This window comes from Monodelphis domestica, chromosome 2, assembly GCF_027887165.1.
Source record: "Monodelphis domestica isolate mMonDom1 chromosome 2, mMonDom1.pri, whole genome shotgun sequence".
NCBI lineage: Eukaryota > Metazoa > Chordata > Mammalia > Didelphimorphia > Didelphidae > Monodelphis > Monodelphis domestica.
The window spans coordinates 432,265,208-432,289,095 of record NC_077228.1 but is presented as its reverse complement, the minus strand read 5'-3'; the positions used below and the strand labels follow the sequence as shown (position 1 = coordinate 432,289,095).

The following is a 23,888-nucleotide window of genomic DNA, read 5'->3' as shown; positions in this document are numbered from 1 at the left end:
ATTTGAAATTACTTTTTGTTTCTATAAGGTTTATTTCTATGTTCATCTTATATGCCATCTGCCCATCATTAGTAGAAAAACACAATAACTGTGTTTCCACTTCAGCTAAATATGCTTCATTTCTCTTTAGGAAAGGATTGAACTTTTTTGTCATCCAAAGTTTCCTTTTCAGTGAGTCAACGTTTGAATGTTGGCATGGATTATCAATTCAGCCGTTAGTCCTGCTACAAAGTGAACATTTTTTGCTTTGATGAATCAATGTGTCCATGATTTCACTGGTTTTATGCTCTTGGCATTGAAACATGGATACAATATGTTTATATCCTTCTAATTTTATTTAATTTACATGCAAATCTTAATAGTTACTGTTTCCATTTTTTAAAAACACATTTTATAATTAAATATTGTAGTATGTCTCCCAGTGTTACTTACAGTGTTATTGATGAAAATATTGTATTGGAAAATGGATGCCACTTTTGAAGTATTATAAATTTTTAATGGCTTTCAGAAAGATTGAATTTCTTAAGCGCTTCTGTAGAAAAGTCCAGGGAATTATTACTAATCATAATACTATTCCCAAAGCTTCATTAGCTTTCAATTTTCTTATGAGAAAGATGCTAATGCTCCTTTCCTCCTTATTATATAATAGTTGGTAAAGTAAAACTGTTTTCATATGTTTATACATGTATGTGCACGTATATAACTTCATCCTATATGTGTATCTATCTACCTATGTATTTATAAGAGACTCTCCTAAAACTTGTCTATCATATTTTGAAGGCATTGCCATATTGATGATTCTTAATAGTCACTGAATGCTTCTATTAATATTTTAGCAAAGAAAATGTAATTTGGTAATGCGTAAATAAACCCTTACTCTAGGGATTCATCTTGGGAGTAATTGGGTTTGCTATTTAAAAGAATGAAACATTTTGTTAAAAATGCTTTATATTTTGACACTAATTCACATTCATATGAAGATATACAGTTTACAGAATTCTTTCCTACACATTTATAAGGTAAGTAGATCATATGGTATTATATTCTTTTTCATATATGAGAAAAATTGAGCCTCAATAAATGAAAAAATGTCTTAAGCACCAATTATGTATCAAACACTGTTGCAGGCCCTGGGCATCCACAAACCACAAAATGGAACAATTTCTGCTCTCAAGGAACTTATTTTGCATAAGGGGAGGTGCAGCATATATACATATAAATATTCAGAATAAATACAAGGTGGCTGGGTGGGGAAGACAAATAGCACTTTGGGTGGTTAGGAGAATCAGGAAATGTTTCATGCATGGGAAAGGTAGTGTTTAAGCTGTCTCTTGAAGATATTGAAGGATTCTAAGAAGTAGAAGTTATTTTAAGGTCAGAGAAGTTATGATTTCTCAATAGTAGCATTGCTAGTAAGTGTCTGGGGCAGTATTTAAACCCAGGTAACCCAACTTTAATTCCTGTACTTTTATCATGAAACCATGCTATTGTCTACCATTGACATCATCAGTGAATAAGTGACAATGTATTCCAAATTTTTGTATAATTTATGCCAATATTTTGCTTATGACTCTCCTTTAAATAAAGTTCTCATGACACTTATTGCACTGAATTATTATCCAGACATTAGTGATTTCTTCATATCCTTTTCTGAGAATGTGAAATAAATGTTTTATGTTTTCTTTAAAAAATAGAGTATTTTTCTATATCCAGTCTTTATCTTAATAAAGAAGAATGCAGTTTAAAATTAGTAGTTTTCTGAAACCAAACCAGACATTGAAAAGTTAAGTATAGGGGGCAACTAGGTTGCTCAGTGGATTAAGAACTAGGCCTAGAGACTAAAGATTTTAGTTTTAAATTAGTCCCATTATATGTCCTCCCTCCTTGTCTTCTCCCCCATTAATTGAGAAAGGAAAATTAAAATGGACTGGATAAATATATGCATATATATGCACATATACATACATATATAAATAAGTATTTTTAAAAATGGATATAATACCAACAAAATGATTATTACTATGTTATTTCTCAATAGGAAATATTGGATGCACTGGGAAAAGCAGAGCCTTTGACTGATGACCTCAAAACTCAACTGAATGATCTTTGTAGATTTTCTAGAGACCTTAGTACTTACAGTGGAAAAGTTTCTGGTTTAATTAAAGAATACAATAGGTAAGTATAATATACATATTTGCATATACACACACATATTTGACTAGTCTAGATCAACCATTCATATGATCATTTCCCTTTTCTGAGCTACTCTTTAATTATAATCAAAATTGTACAGATTAGCAATTTGATTTTTCTTTAATGGTTTCATTATTTCTTGTTTTTAAGTGATAATGGTCTATACATCTTTATTTTCTACAGGTCCTAATAAAGAGGAAAGTAGAAATGGGCAGAGATGATTGACTTTAATGTTCCTATGTTTGTTTCCTAGTAATTCATAAATAATGATATAGTTCAATATTTACTTTATATTTATAAATTTAATATCAAATGGATATGAATTAGCTAGGGAGAGGGGATGATAAAATGGAAAGAACTCTGGAGTAGAATTCAGGAGAAGAAGATTCATCCAATTAGACTTTGCTACTGAGTAAATGTGTGCTCTTGGACAAGTCACCTTTTCTCTCTAGGTTTCAGTTTCTTCATTGGTAAAATGCTATTTATAAGCTATGAGATTTTTTTTCCATCTCTGTGTTTTTTGTGTGTCTTAAGATACTCCCTAAATTCAACATATTCTCTCATTGATCCAATTTAAGACAAATAATAATTTAGAGTAGTGGTAGTCAAAAAGTTTCAAAATGTGTGTTTACCAGGCATAATTTTAATCTTCTCTATTTTTCTTTTTTTCATTATTCTTTCTGGAATGATTGGTGTAGTCTTTCTTTGCAAGTATCCAAGGACTGTCAGAATAAAGAGCAGGTTTTACAGCAACGATTCCAAAAAGCCTTCAGGGATTTCCAGCAGTGGTTAGTCAATGCAAAAATCACCACAGCCAAATGTTTTGATGTGCCTCAAAATATTACTGAAGTATCAACAAGTTTACAGAAAATACAGGTAATTTACTATGCAACTCTGATGAATACATAAATCCGCATCTTATACTTGTTTACATATTGCCTACATTTGAAATAAGTCTGATTAAAAGACCTAAGAATGAACTTAAGAAGAAGCTAGGCCACATGTATAAGTGTACATATTTTTGTTTGAGGTAGGAAGGAAGGGAGTATTTTTAGACTTTAATCAAAGTAGTACCTTCACAACATTTTACTTACATGGAATCTTTCCCTTTAAACAAAACTTTGTAGGGTCCCTGCTGAGATGGATTAATTACTAAATGATTGTAGATGATGTGTTACTGAGCATGCTTACTTATAGATTCTAAGACAAGAAAGACAAATTATAATTTTATGACCCATTCATCTTGAGTAATCCCTAAAATGGCTGGGATACACATTCAATTTACTTTTTTTGTTTGTTTGTTTTTTGTTAACCCTTACCTCCTGTCTTAGATTCAATACTGTGTATTAGTTCCAAGGCTCAATAGTGTAAGGGCTAGGCAATGGGGATTAAGTGACTTGTCCTGGGTCACACTGGGAGGAAATATCTGAGGTCAGATTTGAATCCAGGACCTCCCATCTATAGGTCTGGCTCTCAATCCACTGAGCCACCTAGGTTTACTAATAAGTAAATTATAATTTACTTTTTAAAGATATTTTTGCCTTGGAAAGAGTTTTCTGACCTAGATAGGAAAGTCCATGGATTTACTATGTACTTTTCTCTTGACACAATTTTTTCTTCATGTAATCCCTTAAACTATGCTTGAACATTTCCCAAGATTCTTAAAAATAAAGTCTGAGAAATAAAAATTTAGAATGTTTCCACATTTATGTAACAAAGTAGGATAAATCTCATTTTACTTTGCACATGGCACACACTCAAATATTTGTTAAGGTGAACTGAAAAATCATAGAGTTGCCCTATAACACTTCTATTTTGGTATAATGTAATTTTAATTACTTTAATTTAATAAATCTTTATTTACCATATACTCTCTGTGATGCAGTCTAATTGGTCTTGGGAACACAAAAACAAAAATGAAATGGCTCCTCTGCCTTTAAGGGGTTTATAATTTTACTATGGGACCCAATGTCTATTAACGAAAGAAATGTAAAGTAATTTCAAGAGGGAAAAATTACTAATAATGCTTGCCATTATATAATTTGATAAGTGAATAATTTCAAATGAATTGTACATTTGTTCCTTCTTATTCTTTTGTGTGACTGTCTTATATAAAACCGATAAGAATGCATGAGGACTAGTTTGAAAATCACGTTTGAACAATGATTCTGATCATACATGCCTCTCCCCTCTCTTTTCATACAATGCACACATTTTTAATGGCAGCCAGATGGTATAGTACAGGTACTACTAGGAGTAGAGAAGACCTGAATTCAAATCCTGTCTTTGACACTTTAAGCAGGAACCCAGAACAAATCACTTAACCTAAAGTCAATTTCCTTATCTGTAAAATGGATATAATAATAGCCCCCCATGTTGTAACACTTTGCAAACCTTAGAGTGCTTTATAAATGATAGCCCTTTTATGGGTACCAAACTCAGAGTATGACCACATAAGGAAAAGAAAGGGAATATTGTACATTATTATCAAAATCTTCAACATTTCTGTAGTGCCTATTATGTGCAAGGCACTAGCTAAAAACTTTACAATTGTTATTCCATTTGATCCTTCCAGAACTCTGGGAGGTAGGTATTATTATTATTGCCATTTGACAAATGGGAAACAGAGGCAAACACATTAAATGATTTGCCCAGGATCACATAGCTGGAAATTGTATGAGGACTGATCTGAACTCAGTTCTTTCTAACTAGACCCAGCACTCTATTCACTATGTGGTGTGACTGCGTTTATATATCTCTTATGTACTAGGTACTGTGCTAAGTATTTTTATAAATACTGTCTCATTTGATCTTCACAGCAACCCTCTGAGGTAGATACTTTATGTAATAAGACATCTGAAATTAAAAATAGTTATCCAATTACCCAGATTTTACTGGAAGTTAAATAGAAAAGCCACATTATTGTTGTTTTAAATGTTCTTTGATTAAAGTTAACTAATTTTTATTTCTAGGAATTTTTATCAGAAAGTGAAAATGGCCAGCACAAACTAAACATGGTTATATCCAAAGGAGAACTTCTGAATACTCTCATCCCCAAAGAGAAGACAAAATCTGTCCATGACAAAGTTGTCAGTGCTAAAGATGACTGGAAAAGCTTTTACTCGAATCTCTGTCAAAAAGAGTCGGCCCTAGAGGTATGAGACCAAATGATAGAAACTTTCCTGATTTTTGTATTTTTGCAAAACAACATGCCTAATGATTTTAATTATTCTATCTAATAATTTTTAGTCATTACCCTTCACTAGAAACTTCCAGATAATTCCTACAAATAATAGGAATGGAATTATAAGCCTTATCAAGAAAGTGAATTATATAGCTTCATAAATGACTTTTTATTACAGATTTATTGATTTATACCATCCCAATAGGAACAATAAGATTAGATTTTAAAATACATTATGTACTTTTCATTTGAAATATACTTGCTATGAAATATATTGATCTTTGATTCATGAATCAGTGTGTCCCTGAGAGAAGAGCAAGAAAACACTGAGGGTTGGATTTATATTTTGATTAGTGGATGTGAAAATTTGTCTATCAGTGGACATGAGGAAAATAAACATACAACAAAACATAGGAATACACAGGAAAAATTTATTTTAATCTGAAGCTTAATGTTTTTGTAGAATGGAATCACACAATAGTAAAGATTATATTTTCCTTTAAATTCATCAGTTGTGTCCATCTAATAAGAAACTAAAGGTGATGGTGGGGTTTGTAGTCTAGTGCACTCCTACTAGACATGCCATTTGATCAATATCATAATTGATTATTGTTGATGTTCAGTTGTTCCATTTGTGTTTGACACTGTGACTCCATTTGGGGTTTTCTTGGCAAAGATACTAGAGCGATTTTCTATTCCCTTCTCCAAATCATTTTACAGATGAGGAAACCAAAGTAAACTGGGTTAACTTCACATAGTCAGGATATGATGTGGGATTTGAATTCAAGTCTTCCTGACTCCAGACCTGGTGCTGTATACAATGCACCACCTAGCTGTCCTCAAAATGGATAGGTAATGCTAAAAAATTTTTCTAAATTAAAAGAATGGAAAGAGAAATGACTAATCCTTCTATTGTTTTTAACTCAATATTTAAACCTAAAAAGCTTTGAAAGTTGTAACTTTTCTTAGGATAATTGTCCTTCCAACAAAGCTATCCTGAGTTTACTAGACAGTAACTTCAGAGTAAATCCTGGAACAGAAGTCACACTTCTCAGTCCAAAAGTGCTAATGTCGTGGGGAAAACCTATGATTACCTGGCTGCCCTATTCTACTTTACTGTTCCTCTGAGAAGCTGCATTATTTTGTAGATTGAACACTGGGCTAAAGTTCAAGCTCACACTTTTCCTCTTATTACTCACCTGAATATAATAAGCAAGACACTTAAGGCTCTCTATACTTTGGTTTTCTTATCTGTAAAATAAGTTTAATAATGATTGGTAGTAGTAGTAGCAGCGGCAGCAGCAGCAGCAGCATAAGTCTATTATTTAAGGACCAGTCTACCTAAGATTGGAGAAACTCATAAAAAGAACATCACTTTGTGATGTATTCTTTTGGGGGGGAGTCGTGGTGTCACAAACTTGAATATCATTTAATATCCTGTAGAGAATTTACTGTCTGTATTAGTGGAAGGTATGGTTCACATTGAAAACACATTCTTGATAGTTTTAAGCAATTGTTATAATTATTACTCCAATAAGAAAAAAATCATTTCTACCTATAGAATGATATCCATCCATCTGGATATAAGCATTACCTTGTCTAGAAAATATAAAGCAGTACCTGACTTAGAAGGCAGTTATTGTCTTAGTATCAAACTCACGTTTTTGTTTATGATGCACAGTGTCACTCACTACTCTCCCTTCTAAATGAATGATACCCCATTCCCATCATGGTAGTCTGCTCTTTCCTTTTACTGTCCAGGTCAGAATTTAACAGGCATATAGATGCTTAATGGCTAACTGAACTATTTGATTTCTTTCACTCCCAAAGAAGCAATAACAATACCTTGTCTGTATGTAAAACTTATACCTATGGATGGCATTTCTGTGCCCTTAATTGCAATTAATATGCCATAATAGATATATTATTATCTCTAACTGACAGAAATTCTTCTTGATACAATGTTTAGAATGATTACATAGGCAAAATAACAGTCCTGAACTTCATGCAAAGTCCTGGCAGATGTGTTACAGAACTCACTACTTGAGTTGTCATAGAATTGTAGTGTTTTAGCTTGTACCACTGTAATGTATCCCTTCAGGAAGGGACCTTAGAGATCATTTAGTCTAATGCTCCAGTTTAACAGGCAAGGAAGCTGATTCCTGGAGAGGGAAAATAACTGATTTCTTGTCCCACAATTAAGTGGCAGAATCAGGATCTGGAATTCCTAATTATGCACCTAATGAAATATAAATGAAAGTTGTAAGATGAACATAAAATATGAAGAACTAATCCATCATTTTCTTTAAAAAAACTTTCACATTTTGTCTTAGTATTGATTATACTAAATATTGGTTCCAAAGCAGAAGAACTAGACAACTGGAGTTAGGTCACTTGCAGATTCCTAGGAAGTATCTGAGGCCAGATTTGAACCTAGGACTTTATGACCTAGGCCTGGGTTTCTATTCATTGAGCCATTGAACAGCCCCAATGATCCATCATTTGGAAATAATTAGGCCACATATGAAAACAAAAGCAATTGTTATTTATATTTAGTTTTAAATTAGCCAAATCCTAAGGAAGGGACTATCTTCTTTATATCATATCAAGGAGGCCATCATATTAACTCTGTAACAGAAGAAGAGCAGAGAGTTCTAGATATGAGGAATGAATGAATTTCTGTGTCAAGAATGATATAAATGCTATAACATTTTTTAAAATAGCTACCGAGAGTAGGCTATGGACAATAACACCATTGCTAAGGTGTGTGTAGGGGAAGGGGGTTCCATATGAGAAGAAAAAAAATTTAACTTTAATTTCTGCTAATAGAATAATCTTCTTACTAATAATCTTATATTATAATCTTAATAATAAGAAAAACCTTACTTTATAAATTAGTAAAAGCATTTGTAAATATGGAACAGGCCTGTGATTTCATTAGATATGAGACTCCTGAGAGAAGAAACTCCTCACATAAATACAAGTTGGTGCCTTTCCATGACTTAAGGTATCAGAACATAGAAAAATTATGTCACTTAAACCAGGTCATAGAGCCAACGAATTTGGATTAGTGCTCAGATTTGTACCTTGGTTTTCCTAGATTCAAGGCTGGCTATCTACTTTGCCATATATATGATATCTACATATAAATGATAATATATGATTCTATCATATCACATCATATCATATAAAAGTTACAAATATATAATACAATTCTTATATAAATAAATAATAGATTCAATTTTACAATGAATTAATTAAGCATTAAATAATTTAAAATTATTAAGCAAGAATATGTTGGGGAATAAAGGCAAATATAAATAATACACCAAGCACTGACCAGATATAAAGGAAGCTAGCTGTCACTGATTTTATAGTCTCCTTGGAAAGTTAAAACAAATATGAATATAGCCACACTCTTTGTGGTGGCAAAAATTTGGAAAATGAAGGGTTGTTTCTCAATCGGGGAGTGGCTGAACAAATTGTGGTACATGATGGTGATGGAATTCTACTTTGCTGTAAGAAATTATATTCTGGAGTATTTCTCTATGAAATGAGAGAACCTCAAGGAACTGATACAGAATGAAATGAGCAGAACCAGAGAACATTGTACACAGAAACTGATGCTTTATGGTACAATCAAATATAATAGACTTTCTACTAGTAGCAGCGCAACAAGTCAGGACAATCATGAAGGACTTATGGGAAAGAATGCTATCCATATTGAGAGAAAAAAGTATAGGAGTAGGAATTCAAAACAAAAACATATGATATCACTTATCACATGTATAAATGGGTACATGATTTGGGGTTTAGGCTTCAGAAAATTAGCTATCTATAGCATATATATATATATAGCAAAAATGAATCACATGGAAATGGGTATCAAGTGTTAATATTTGTACAACCCAGTGAAATTGCTTGTTGGCTCTGGGAGAGGGGAATAGAAAGAGGGAAAGATGTAAAATGTAATCATGTAAACATGGAAAAATATTTTTTTAAAAATTAAAAAATATGAATAAAGAAAACTAATTTGAAAAGCAAGGCAGTGTTATTCAGTGGAAAGAAAACAGGACTTGGAAGTAAGCAATGTAGTCTCTAATCCAACAGGAGCTTTATATGTGTTTTTGGGAAAATTACTTCAGTTCCCTGAACCTCACTGCCTTCTGGTTAATTACAGTTGGAGCCTACACTCCAATAGATATATAGTGCTGACATTCTGTCATTATATGAGTAAAACAGTAAGAAAAACCTTATTATTATATATTTTGAGAATCCAGAATTATAAGTTTACCTGGTCATAAAGAAGATAAGATTAATTATTGCTATTCTGTTATTTCAGTTATATTCAACTCTCTTAACTCCATTTGGGGTTTTCTTGGCAAAGATATTGGAATGGTTTGCCTTTTCCTTTTCTAGCTCATTTTTTACAAATGCAAATATAGGCAAACAGAGTTAAGTGACTTAACCAAGGGTCACATAGCTAGTAACTGTTTGAAACTGGATTTGACCTCGGGGAGATGAGTCTTCCTGACTTCAGAATGGGCACATTATACACAGTTCCTCCTAGCTGCCATAGGTTTATAGTTGGCTTTGAAAGATAATCTGGAGATGGAGAAAAAGAAAACATTATATCTGTAGGGTATCAGTGTGGACAAACTAACTCAGGGTATTTTTAGGGTCCAACGGTTGTGCATAAAATTCCTCAGAAATATTGGTGGGAAAATGGCTTGGACCTGGATTGTGAAGATTCTTGAAAGCTAAGTGAAAGAATTAGAACTTTGCCCTAGAAACAGCAGGGTTTAGAATAGCTGCCTTTATGGAGGTCTACCCTCTTCACAGAACCTTAAGATCCAAATGAAGGACTTTGAAGTGAGTGCAGAACCTGTTCAGGACTGGCTAAACAAAACGGAGAAGATGGTACGCGAGAGCAGTAGTCGACTGCATGATCTACCAGCAAAGAGAAGAGAGCAACAGAAGCTTCAGGTGACAATGATCAAATTTTTTTCTTTCTGGAACCACAAGGCACACATAGTGCATGTTGAACCCAGTACACTTCTGCTGCTTTAGTTTAGTCATTTTTAGGATTATTTTTTCCCTTCAATTATAAAAAAAAAATAAACCTTTTATGTCTTCTCATTTGATCCTGTTAATTACTTTAATTTATTTTCTTCATTTCCTACCGTATTTCAGGTAAAGCTTCTGGGGGGGGGGGGGAACCCACACAGCTTCAAGAATTCAATTGTTGCTTGCTAGTGTTGATTCTGTTATCTGGGCCAAAGCTCTGTCTGTGGCATGCTTTTCTCCCCAACCCCTTAATAGTAAACTTGCTTGTGCTTTACAGTCTGTCCTTGAGGAAATAAACTGCCATGAGCCTCAGCTCACCAGGCTCAAAGAAAAAGCTCAGCAGCTGTGGGGAGGACAGGCTGCCGGCAAAAACTTTACGCACAGAGTGTCTCAGCTGTCTTCTCAGTACCTAGCACTGAGCAATTTAACAAAGGTAATGAATTCAATGTGTCTGCCTTCTGACAGGGAATGTCAATGGGACTGAAATGGAAAACATCATGGTTTCAAAAATACACGTGTCAGGATTAGAACGTCTCCCGTCCCGCTGCTATGTCCTACTGTGTGTCTGGTCTAGCCAGTGTATGTCCCAATGCTGCCCAGAAATGAAAAAAAAAATGACTCGTTAAGTGTGATTTTTCTCGCCTCATGTGCCAAGCTGTTTCCATTATAACGCCTTGCCATGGCTTATCTCCCTGAGGGATGAGGGAGACTTCTTGGAAGGATTATATCTAGCATTTACTTAGCTTTGCCATGTGCTTTGCAAATACTATCTCATCTGATCCTCAAAACAACTCTGGGAGGCAGGTGTTTATTGTTATCCACATTTTATAGTTGAGAAAATTGATGTAGACAGAAGTTAAGGCATAATAATAATGATAACTAATATTTTTCTAGCACTTACTGTGTGCCACATGTTTTGCAATTATCACCTACCTCATTTGATCTTCACAAAAACCATAGGAAGCAGGTATTATTATTGTCCCCATTTTACAGGTGAAATAACTGAGGCAAACAAAGGTTAGCTAATAACAATAGCTAGTGTTTATATAGTGCTTATTATGTACCAGACCCAAGTGCTTTCTTTTTTTTTATTCTGGGTTATACATATATTATTACATAAAACATATTTTCACCTTGTTCATTTTTTGTATGTGAATAATCATATACAACCAAAACTCCCAAAGACACAAATAAACAAATGAAAAATCCCATGGTTTCACCTGCATTCAGATTCTAACAGTTCTTTCTCTAGAGGTGTTTAACATTCTTTGTCATAAGTCACTCAGAATTATCCTCATACCAGTGCTTTCTTAGCACTTTATAATAATTATTATTTATTAAAAAACCTTTCCTTCCATATTAAAATCAATACTGTGAATTGGTTCTAAGGCAGAAGAGTGGTAAGGACTCGGCAATGGGGGCTAAGTGACTTGTCCAGAGTCACACAGCTGGGAAGTGTCTGAGGCCAGATTTGAAACTAGGACTTTCCCTCTCTACGTCTGGCTCTTAATCCACTGAGCCACTCAGCTGCCCCCCTATTATTTTGTTTGATCCTCACTCACAACAGCCTTGGGAGGAGATATTATTATTCTGTTGGACAGATGAGAAAGCTGAGGCAGATACTAAGGGACTTTTATCCAAGGCCACAGACCTACCTAGCATGTGTCTGAGGTCAGATTTTAATTCTGGCTTTTCTGACTCCAATTCAAGTAAACTGAGTACTTTGACACCTCTGCTCCTTGATTTTAAGTGGAGTTGAGTGTAACAGCAAACTGTGTTGAAGAAATCTTGAGTTTTAAAAGCACAACTTGGGAATACATGAGGAAAATGCCATTTCCTCCTCCCTGGCCCCAGTCTATCTAAAAATGGATCTTATTAGGAAAACATAATTTAAAGCATTTTACTTCTTAAATAATAAAATTAGATGAAATTTTTAAATAAAATATTTATTTTTAGAACCATTTTACCACAAGTAACTTATAATAGCCAAATCTACATATATTATTAACAATTACTTATATTTATACGGTGTCTTAAAATTACAGTGATGTTGCTACTACATTGATAAAATTATTGGAAGACATTTAGGTTACTTCAAAATCCCCTCCATCTCTTAATCCAAAATTTATTCAGTTTTTTTCTTATCACTAAAATGCTTTAAAAAGCTATGTTTTTCTAAAGCATTCCACTCTGACACTGGAGAGAAGGGAATTTGCTGTGGTCAACAAAACAACAACAATAATAATTCATCTATGTGGTATTTTAAAACTATACTGACGACATATTAAAACAAAAACAAATTTAGTTTGGCATTAGAACAGGGGTCCAAAGAACAACAGGCGCTGAATTTTGCAGCATTGGTTGAGAATCTCAGATCTGAATTGGCTTTGTAGCAGTCCTAGCTCAGCAATCAGAAGCCCAGTATTATTTAATCCATTGCAACCAAGGACTAGGGTATAATGCAATAGAGTGAACCCTATGTGTTCAGACCACTTCAAATCCTGTGGCTCTTCTCTCCTATGAATGCTCCACTATCACTGTTCCTGAACATCTTTAGCAGCTCAATTTGGTTACACTTAGGTCTGTCTTTTCTCATAGTTAATATGGACTCTGCTATATTGGTTTTCTCTGTAGAAAGCAGATGGGAGGGCTCAGAGCAACATCTGCAGAATTGTTGTTGAAAGAAGTTATTTTCCAACCTATTCTTGATTTATCTCATATTATAATGAAACCAGAAAATTACAAAGAAAGATTCTTCTATTCATTTGTTTTAAATAAACCCTTACCTTCTGCCTCAGAATTGCTAACACATTCTAAGATGGGAGAGCTAGGCAATTGGTATTAAGTGACTTGCTCAGGGTCGCACAGCTAGGAAGGGTCTGAGAACAGATTTGAACCTAGACCCTCCCCACTCCAGGCCTGCTACTGTGCCACCTAACTGCCCTTCCTGTTTGTTGTTTTTTTTTTTTGATGATGTGCTTATAAGGAGTAGCTAGATGGCTCAGTGGATTGAGATCCAGGAATAGAGAGAGGAAGTTCTAGGTTCAAATCTAGACTCAAGACACTAACCCTAGTGTGGAACCCTAGGCAAGTCATTTAACCTCCATTACCTAGGTCTTACCATTCTTTTCCCTTGGAACTAATACCCAGTGTTGACTCTAATGTAGAACATAAGAGTTTAAATAAACAAACAAATAAATAATTAGGAATCCAAATAAAATTGAAATTGTTCACCTTGACATAAAGGTACTTAAAATATGCCTATCACACACTGTATTGTGTTAGAAAAAGAAATTATTAATTACTATATATAATGTGAATTGAAAAAAAAGCAAGGCAGAGAAAATAGTGAATTAATTTAGTTGACTGAAAAATGCAGACTGGCAGTCTGACCCTAAGCCTTATTTCCCCAGAAAACTCTCGAAGGCTATAAATTGCAGAACAATGGCAGGTCTGTGTTGTTAGAAGAGTTTTTCTCTTTTCAAGTTCCCTATACCAATTCATTGAAAGACCTAAATCTTTCCCCTGGCCAATAAAGTATAATTACATTAAGTTCCTTAATTTAGTTAATATAAGAATATAAATACTTTGTATGAAGGCAGATTGCTAGAAGACTTTGTCTTGCATAAATCCTACAGATGCAAGTTAAGTTACATCTGTAAGTCTTTCAGGAAAAGACCAAAATGAAATCAAGCTATAAAAATAGCTAGCAACAGAATAGTACCTATTAATTATGGGGGGAAAGACTAAGACTAGGTACTAAATGGGGGAGGGGTGATAAAAATAGGTGGGCTTTTTGTTGTTATTCTTGAAAATGAGTTAGAATAGTTTATTTGCATATTTTCCAAATTGTCCTTGGTGTTTAACTTAGTGTATAATGTAGAGAATGATAAAACCTTTGATTTCAAAGGCCATGAGCTAAATTACTTCCACCAGTGAATATTAAGACCTTTCTTTTGTGTAGCACACAAAACTGTTTACCTTAAGTATTTTCAGACAATGTGTTATTCTCTGCACCTTGAATATTTAGGTCATCAAATTCAGCAGAAGTTGAAAGTCTTTTGTGAATTTCAGGAAAAGGTTTCACGACTGGACAGGATTGTGGCTGAACACAACCAGTTCTCTCTCAGCATCAAGGAGCTACAAGACTGGATGGCAGATGCAATTCATATGTTGGAATCTTATTGTCAGCCAACTTCCGACAAAAGTGTCCTGGACAGCAGAATGCTGAAGCTGGAGGTAGGCCTTCCTACTTAGGTTCTTTCAGAGTTTGGGGAATCTTTCCCCTAGAACGATTTGTCGTGGTTTTTTTTTTATCAAAATTTGAAATAAAAAATTTGAAATTAATATTTCAGCTCTGTTACTTACTACCATGTAATTAGTGTGACTGTGGCCAGTTAATCTTCTAAAAAGATATAAAAGGAGTATATTGCAATGGAAAGAGCAGTAGCTTCTCAATCAGGTACCTGGGATTCAAATTATATTTACTACCTTTCACTCAACTTCCTAATCCTAAATTTCCTTAACCATAACATGAGGGTATTAAACTCTCTGTAGCTGATCATACAATTATAGTCTCTATAAAGGTACTTTCAACTCTAAATCGTATTATACTTTGATTTTATGAACACTGAGAACTGAAGGAGGGAATCTGTGGAGATCCTTGTGTGTCTTTGGTCCAGGATATGAATTTACAAATGTTCACATGTTATTTGACCCAAAGCATTTTTTCAGACAGTGACAACATGTGCAATGGCAGCCAGATGTGAACTCAAAGTCTAGAATCCACAAATAGAAGCATATTCATTTGAAAGAAATTTTAATAAAACATTCTATATGGTAAACTGTTTCTCATATTTGTCAACTAACATACATGTTAAGCATTTTTTTCTTGTTTTTCCCCTGATTTGCTTCCCATCTTGGAATAAATTCTAAATAAGAATTTTTTCTGTTGTGCAAAATGTTGAGAACTTGAAATTTAAGGTGACATTCTTCATACATACACATGTACATCTATATATTTAGATAGATTTATATTGTATGGTATATATGCATATATAAAAACATACATACATGCTTATAGGCATTTAAAAATAGAAATTTCAGAGTAGGTGTAATTCTACATTGATGAAGAGAATTTTGGATGTAGAAATCAAAGATATAGACATATGTATATGTAAAAATGCTCTCAATTATTTATAAGAGAAATGCAAATCAAGAGAACTCTTGAGATATCTCACACATATCAGATTAGCTAAAATGATAAAAAGGCAAAACAATAAATGTTAGGAAGAATGTAGAAAAATGGGGAGACTAAAATATTGTTGGTGAAGATGATCCAATCATTTTAGAGAACAATCTTAATTTATGCTCAAAGGCCTCTAAAACTGTCTATACCTCTTGACCTAGCAATACCACCATTAGTTTTATTTCATAAGAACATCAAGGGAAACTTTAAAAACAACAACAACAACAACATATTTTCTAAAATATTTAAAGCCACTTTCTTTGTATTGGCAAAGAATTGGAAATTGAAGGAATACTCATTAATTGGGGAATGGCTAAATAAGTTGTAGCATATGATTGTAATGGAATAGTGCTGCTCCATAAGAAATGATAAGCAAGATAATTTTGGAAAAATATGGAAAGTTCTACATGAAATTATGGGGAATGAAAAGAGTGGGTCTAAGAGAACATTATGTAGAGCAACAGGAATATTGTTTGAAGAATGACTTGTGGATGTACACCATAAGAAGAACTGATAGTTAGAAATAAGTAAGAGATACTTTTATATATACATATATCTTTTTGTCAAATGGTGCCATCTGTAATGGCAAAAAGAGAATGAGGAAGGACGTTAACTGGGTATTTTAATGTAATAAACAAATTAATTAGTTTTAAATTTAAGAAAGAATAACTATGTTTATAGGGTTTAATTATTTTTTTAAAAAACAACTCATGACAGCCAAGATGATGGAATGAAGGCATCAATCCAGCTGAACCCTCTCAATATTCCTCTTCAAACTATTTAAAAATAACACATAAAATCAAATTCAGAATGCCACTGCTATTAAAAAAAAGTCAGGATAAGACATCTTTCTAGCCAAAAACAACTTAGGGGGTTTAAAGGAGAGATTCATGATACTGGAGTGGGGGCTGGACCTGGGGTATATGTGGTAACATCAGTGGTGGACTTTAGAGGCAGCTGCTATAACAGTTTCATTATCCAGAGCTTTCATGCCAAAGATGTTTCAGGACAGAAAGAACACTAGCACTTGTGACTACAAGGGAGCAAAGAAACTGATAAGAGTTCAAGACCCCAGAAGAGTCAAGGAAAGAAGTGATACCTTATCCCTAGATCATACCACCATACCACCTTAGGAGTACTGGAAAAGTTATATACCCTAGAATAAACTCTGAAAACAGCCTCAAAAAACATCCTGAAGCTTGGGATATTGCCCACCATTCCTACACACCCAGGTGATCAGAGCCTAACATTAAAATAAAGTTCAATATCAAGAAAAAAGCTAAAAAAATTGAGCAATTAACAAAAAAGAGCCAAAGCATAAAAAACTACTATGATGACAGGGAGTATCAAGACATGAACTCAAAAGGAAGTAACAGCAAGAAAACAACTACAAGCAAAGCCTCAAAGAAAAAAATGTAATTGGACAAAAGCCCAACAAGAATTCTTGGAAGAGCTAAAGAAAGAATTGGGAATGGTATAGGAAAAACTGGGGAAAGAAATGAGAGCGATATAAGAAAAAAAATTAAAAATAAATTAGATTGGTATAAAGAGGCATGAAAATACAGAAGAAAATAATATCTTAAAATATAGAATAAGCTAAAAGGTAAAAGAGGCAGGAAAAAAAAAACACTGAAGAAAAGAACTCTATAAAAATCAAAACTGACCAAATGGAAAAAGAGGTACAAAAGCCCACTGAAGGAAATAATATTAATAAAATTTAGAACTGTCCAGATCGAAGTACATGACTCCATGAGTCATCATGATACAATAAAATAAAGTTCAAAGAATGAAAAAAGGAAAAGAAAACATGAAATATTTCATTAGAAAAACAACTGACCTAGAAAATATATAGCTATATAAAGAAAATACATAGAAATAATGTAAAAATTTGTTAGACTTCCTGAAAGTCATGGCCAAAAAAAATTAATCACTATATTTTAAGAAATTATGAAGGAAAACTGGCTCATTATAAACAGAGGGTAATAGAAATCAAAAGAATCCATTGATCAGCTCCTAAAAGAGATCCCAAAACTAAAATTAACAGGAATATTATAATAATAAATTATTATATAAAAATAAAATTCTGGAATTACCAAGTCAAGTACTGCAAATAGCCAGAAAGAATTCATTCAATTATTAGTGAACTACAGTCAGATTCACAAAATATTTAACAACTTCCATGGTAAAGAAGTTAAAGGCTTGCAATATAATGTTCTAGAAGGCAAAGGATATAATTTAAAACCAAAAATAACCTACCAGCAAAACTGAGTATAATGCTTCCAGAAAAAAATGGATATTAGTGAAATAGAGGACTTTAATGTATTCCTGATGAAAAGACCAGAGTTTAATAGAAGATTTGATATTCAAACACAATATTTCCAAAAAATACAAAAAGGTGAACAGAAAAGAGAAATCAAAACAGATTGAGTTAGGTCAAACTATTTACTTTCCTATAAGGGAAGATAAAATATGTATCTTCTTGGAACTTTATCATTATTATGGTATTTAGAAGGAGTCTACATAGAGGGTATAGGTGTGAGTTGATTATAATGAAATGTTCTCAAAAAGAATCAAAGAGTCAGAAAAAAAATGATGCCTTGAAAGAAGGGGTAAAGGAGAGGACAATGGGACATTTTTATCTCACAGAAAAGAAGCATGGAAGTTAGAGCTTTTACAGTGGAAAGGGAAAATGTGGAAGTATAGAGCAGTAATTGAACCTCACTCTCAGCAGAACTGATTGAAAAAGAGAATTTATATACCCTTAGTTGGATATGCAAATCTCTTATCCAACAGGGAATTGGGAAAGGAAGTTGATAAGAGAAAGGGGAGTAGTGATAAAAGGGAAAGCAGATTAAGGAGGGTACGGGTGAGAAGAAAAACAGACTTTTGAGAAGGGACATATTTAATATAATAATTATTCTTAAAGGAAAAAAAAGGATTGATTTCAATAGAAATATGAATTTACCAAACCAGAAACCTTTGCAGCTTTTTATCATTTATGTGAGTAAGTTTGTGTTACTTAATTTGAGTTTCTTTGCAGGTTTTGGTGGGGTTGGGAGGCTTAAATTATCAAATGATCTATATATTTATCTAACTACTATAGACCATGTATCATATTCTTGGCAACTAGAGGAGCAGATGGGTGGTAGAAGAGCAGCTTGGTTGTATGATGAGTAGAAGGATAAATCTGGAATCAGGAAGACTTAAATTCAAAGTATGCCCCAGTCACTTGTGAGCTATGTGATTGTGGGCAAGTGACTTACACTTTGGCCCAATTTCCTAACTTTACAATGGGGATAATTACAGCACTTACTTTGCACATGGTTATTGTAAGGATCAAACGAGATACCATTTTAAAAGTGCTTGGCATAGTGTCTGGCACATAGTAGGTACAATATAAATGGTATTCCCTCCCCACTAGAGTATTATTCTTTTGTTTTTTAGGCATTGCTTTCTGTGAAGCAGGAAAAAGAGATCCAAATGAAAATGATCCTGACCAGAGGAGAATCTGTTTTACAAAATACATCTCAGGAAGGTATTCCTGCTATTCAGCAGCAATTACAGACTGTCAAAGACATGTGGGCTTCTCTTTTGTCTACTGCCATCCGTTGTAAAAGGTAAAGAGGAACTAGGTTTTAAAAAATCATAATTATGTCCCCAAATCATTAGGATTAGAATATTATGACCTATATTTTATAATCAATCCTTTCTCCTCCACCTTTCCCATTATCTTTTCCCCTCTTTAAACCTCCCTCATTCTCTTCCTCTCTTGCTTCTTCCTTCCCTTCCTTCAATTTTTCCTACTTCAATTTTGCATACTCAAATGTTGTTTTGGTGTTACTTGTTTATTTTATGTACTAATTTGTAATTTTTTACTTTAGTCAACTGGAAGGAGCTCTGTCTAAATGGACAAGTTATCAAGATGATGTTCGACAATTTTCTAATTGGATGGACAATGTTGAAGCCAGCATAAATGAATGTGAGAGGCAGTGGGCAGAATTTCGAGATAAGACTACTGCCCTTGGGAAAGCAAAGGTTTGTGTCTAATTTTATTTAACACTTAAAAGCATTTTGAAATACAAACATAATACCCATTTTAAAATATAAGCTTATTTTGTGAAGTTGGTATCTGGAGATATAGTTAGAGTTCTGAAAACTTGATTTTAAGTTGTTGTGTTTTTATTAATGAGAAATAGGTTCTTTCAAATTCCATAGATGAATGAGAACCACCAAATGAAAAACAGAGTAATTAAAAATGCTTTTTCTCTAATGATTTTTAGTTCAGTGGTTCTTTTCTTGCTATATTCGTGTAGGAGTAAAAATTCCCTTTTGCTTAATATCTGAAAATATTACCAAGCCAGATTTATTTTATGTTAACTTAAAAAATTTGGATTTTTCCCCTATATTTTCTTTACTATTTTTCTTTATGATTTTTAAAATATCTTGTATCTACAAACTTCTTGGCTTCCTTTCATGGCATTATTCTTACTTGTAATACTTACCTTTTTTAACATGGTGAAATTATTTTTATAATATTAACTTTTCCACTGTGATATTCAAATTCAATATTATCAGGAAATTAATTTTCTGTGATGAAATAGTACCACTGAAAAATGACGCAATATTTTCCATCATTATAATGATTTTTTGGATTTGACTGCACATTCTGAATCACTATGTAAAGTCTGATATATTTAGCAGGGGAAGTGACAAGAAGACTCTACTACTTAAAGACTGTTCTTTTAAAAGCAACATTTGGCTTTCTTGTATATATATATATATATAGAGAGAAAGACAGATAGATGCAAGAATATATATGAAGTGAATCTTTTGCCCTGTATCTAATCCAGGAATGTGTGGGAGTCAACTTTCACAGGCTCAGAATAGTTAATTTTTTAAAAAATTTTCAGTGTGAGCATACCTTAGAAATCAGGAAATGGTACAGATTAGAGAGCTTAATTCATTGTTTTCTTTAATGGCTACCCTTTAAAAATGTGATGGAGAATATGCAAAATTAATTTTAAAATATGCTATATATACATTCTCCCCACTCCCACTGAGAGGCAACTGTTAAAGGTTTATCAGAATAACCTTGTTCACATGGTATTTTATATCTATTCTTTCACTGTCACAAAGCATACATAAGTGCTTTAGACATCCACAAATATTTCTAAAGGAAATTTTCACCACATCCAGGGGCTCAAGTGTTGTAGAGCACTACCTTTAACCACTACAAATTTCAAATCCAATGCTTTGCCCACAGTTCTTGATCTTCTTCCAAATACTGGATTATTTTACTATGGTTTTTTTAGAGACTATCCATCAGGAAAATGTCAGATGAACTCTGTTTTTTATGTCTTGCTGAGTGTTCTGATATTTATTACTCAAGCCTAGTACCAAAGATGTTTAACAAAAATTTGTTGACTAACTCAATAAAATGTGCTTTACAAATAGACATTTTAAATGAATTTTTAATGTGAGTCAATGCATGTGGTTACTTCCTGCATATTGGTTTTTGGGTTTTTTGTTTGTTTGTTTTGCATGTGTTTTCCAGTTGTTGAATGAAGAAGTTCTAAGTCATAGCAGCTTACTAGAGACGATTGAGGTAAAGCGTGCCGGAATGACTGAGCACTACGTGACACAGTTAGAACTCCAGGATCTCCAAGAACGGTACAAAGCAATCAAAGACAGGACTAAGGTACCATCTATAGTAATCTACAGTAATACTGCAGAACGAAGAAGTGATCAAAATGCCATTTCTTTAACAATATCTTTTTTGTTATTAGAGTTAAAAAATTCAGTAGAAGGCAATTTAATGCACACAATAATTAATGAATTGATTTGTAATGTTTTCATTACAAATAGTGAGATAAATAAACCAAATACTTTAGTACTTTCATTAAGACAAAAATACCTAAACAGTAAAATGATAGATTTGGAACTGGTAAGGGTTTTGGAGAGTGCTTAGTTCAACTCTATGAGTTTGTTTTGTTTTTTTCAGATGAGGAAACTGAAGCCTAAATTGGTTAAATGGTTTGTCCAGAGACACATATTAATAAGAATGGAGTTAAAGGTGAAATCCAAGTTCTCTTGACTCCAAATCCAACACTCTTTTAACTAAATCACATAGTAGTAATATTTTAAGTATAGTAAAGTTAAAAAAGGCCCTAAACGCCTAGTCAGGTGAATTCAGGAAATGGAAGAAGTTGTCTTGTCCTCATGGTAAAGTTTTATTTAGATTATATTATTTTGGAATTATTTACTCTAGTCTGTCTCTCAAAGATCTGCTCTACTGAATATATCACCATGGTCATTCATTAACTCTGGATTCTCTAAGACAATGCCACCAGAGTTCAAAATCTATCATTTCCTATCCAGTTCTGAAATGGCTTTAAGTATAAATTTGATGATGAGCTGGTCAACTGTCTGGGGTCATGCAAATTCAGAAAGGTTCATGACCAAGTTTATTACAAGGTGAAGAATTCTTTGGGTGAAGTAAATTTCAAAGACCATTTTTTATTTATTTTTTATTTTTTTCCATTTGAATTCATTTATTTAGTCAATTTAGAACATTATTCCTTGGTTACAATAATCACATCGTTTCCCTCCCTCCCCTCCACCCATCTTTCCACAGCCAATGTGCAATTTCATTGGGTATCACTTGTGTCCTTGATAAGAACCTATTTCCATGTTGTTGTTTGTACTAGGATGTTCATTTAGAGTCTACATCCTCAACCACATCCCTTCAACCCATGTATTCAAACAGTTGTTTTTCTTCGGTGTTTCTACTCCCACAGTTTTCCTCTGAATGTGGATAGTGTTTTTCTTCATAGATCCCTCTGAGTTGTTCAGGAACACTGCATTGCCACTAATGGAGAAGTCCATTACATGTGATTGTACCACAGTGTATCAGTCTCTATGTATAATGTTCTCCTGGTTCTGCTCCTCTCACTGCATCCATTCTTGGAGGTTGTTCCAGTTCCCACGAAATTCCTCCAGTTTATTATTCCTTTGAGCACAATAGTATTCTATCACCAACATATACCACAATTTGTTCAGCCATTCCCCAATTGAAGGGCATCCCCTCATTTTCAAAATTTTTGCCACCACAAAGAGTGCAGCTATGAATATTTTTGTACATGTCTTTTTCCTTATGTCTTTGGGGTACAAACCCAGCAGTGCTATGGCTGGCAAAGACCATTTTTTTAACTTCATCAAGGAGTTGTGAACTGTTTCAGTGGAGGAAATAATACTTTAAGAATTCATAGATCCTTGAAACCTTGCAATGACTATCAAATTGAACTTTCTATAGTAAATAATTGTAAAATCCTTGAAAGTTTATTATTCTCACAGTACTATTTTTGTTAGAGTGAATTAGTTAAATAAGTTATTGCCTTTGGATCAAGTGTGATGACAAGCTTTAGTGGTACTCTGGAAAAATAAATTGCTGAGTTTTCAATTTCAGTTAGGCTTAAAAAAAATCAACTTTTTTCAACAACTTTTATTTTCACATCCATAGCTTCTAATAGCAGCAAAATTGACTTGCTTCTTTCTGCCCCATGTTAATGAGTAACATCATCATTACCATTGCTATCACCACCATCATCATCACTCATATTCATTTATATATTGCTTTCATATTTACAAAGTACTTTGTATAACATTTCCTCACTGGATCCTCACTATAATCCTGGGAGATAGATGCTATTGTTATCACCATTTTACTATTGAGGAAACTGAGGCAGTGAGGTTAAATGACTTGATCAGGATCACACATCTGGTAAGTGCTTGAGAACAGATAATGAATTCAGGTGTTCATGACACCAAGTCTACCATTCTGTTCACTGTGCCATCTAGATACTAAGGAAAGAGGAAGAGCAACAAATAATCCTAAGCAAGGATAGCTATATTTTGAATAATTAAGACTTGGCTCTTGCCTCTTTTCAAGTAAAGGCTCTTGTGAGCAATGAATCTTTGAGTGTCTCATACAAACTAATCTTTAAGATTTCTTGCTATTTAGAAAATTTTCATGACTTAATTTTTCATGTATTAATGAATATATCTTTAGTCATAAAGGTTAATAGAAATCTCATTTATAGAATCATTATGAAATCAGAAACATCAAAGCCTTGAAAATAATTTAGCTATTTAGAAAAAAAAAGTAATTAATAAAAAAAATTGCCAAACGGGTTTCAA

The 23,888-nt window shown here is 33.3% G+C and overlaps 1 protein-coding gene across 19 annotated transcripts in view; it reads left to right on the top strand.

Moving 5' to 3' along the window:
- Positions 1 to 23,888, top strand: part of SYNE1 (spectrin repeat containing nuclear envelope protein 1) — a 569,990-nt gene that overhangs the window by 297,393 nt on the left and 248,709 nt on the right. For 18 of the 19 annotated variants that reach the window (XM_016428964.2, XM_056818948.1, XM_056818959.1 and 15 more), the window contains 9 exons: positions 2,039 to 2,175; positions 2,892 to 3,069; positions 5,166 to 5,348; positions 10,220 to 10,363; positions 10,722 to 10,877; positions 14,519 to 14,683; positions 19,137 to 19,309; positions 19,574 to 19,727; positions 21,247 to 21,390. In XM_016428964.2, the coding sequence (XP_016284450.1) occupies positions 2,039 to 2,175; positions 2,892 to 3,069; positions 5,166 to 5,348; positions 10,220 to 10,363; positions 10,722 to 10,877; positions 14,519 to 14,683; positions 19,137 to 19,309; positions 19,574 to 19,727; positions 21,247 to 21,390 (1,434 nt within the window). The remainder of the gene's footprint in view (positions 1 to 2,038; positions 2,176 to 2,891; positions 3,070 to 5,165; positions 5,349 to 10,219; positions 10,364 to 10,721; positions 10,878 to 14,518; positions 14,684 to 19,136; positions 19,310 to 19,573; positions 19,728 to 21,246; positions 21,391 to 23,888) is intronic. The other variant, XM_056818954.1, reaches the window with a different exon arrangement.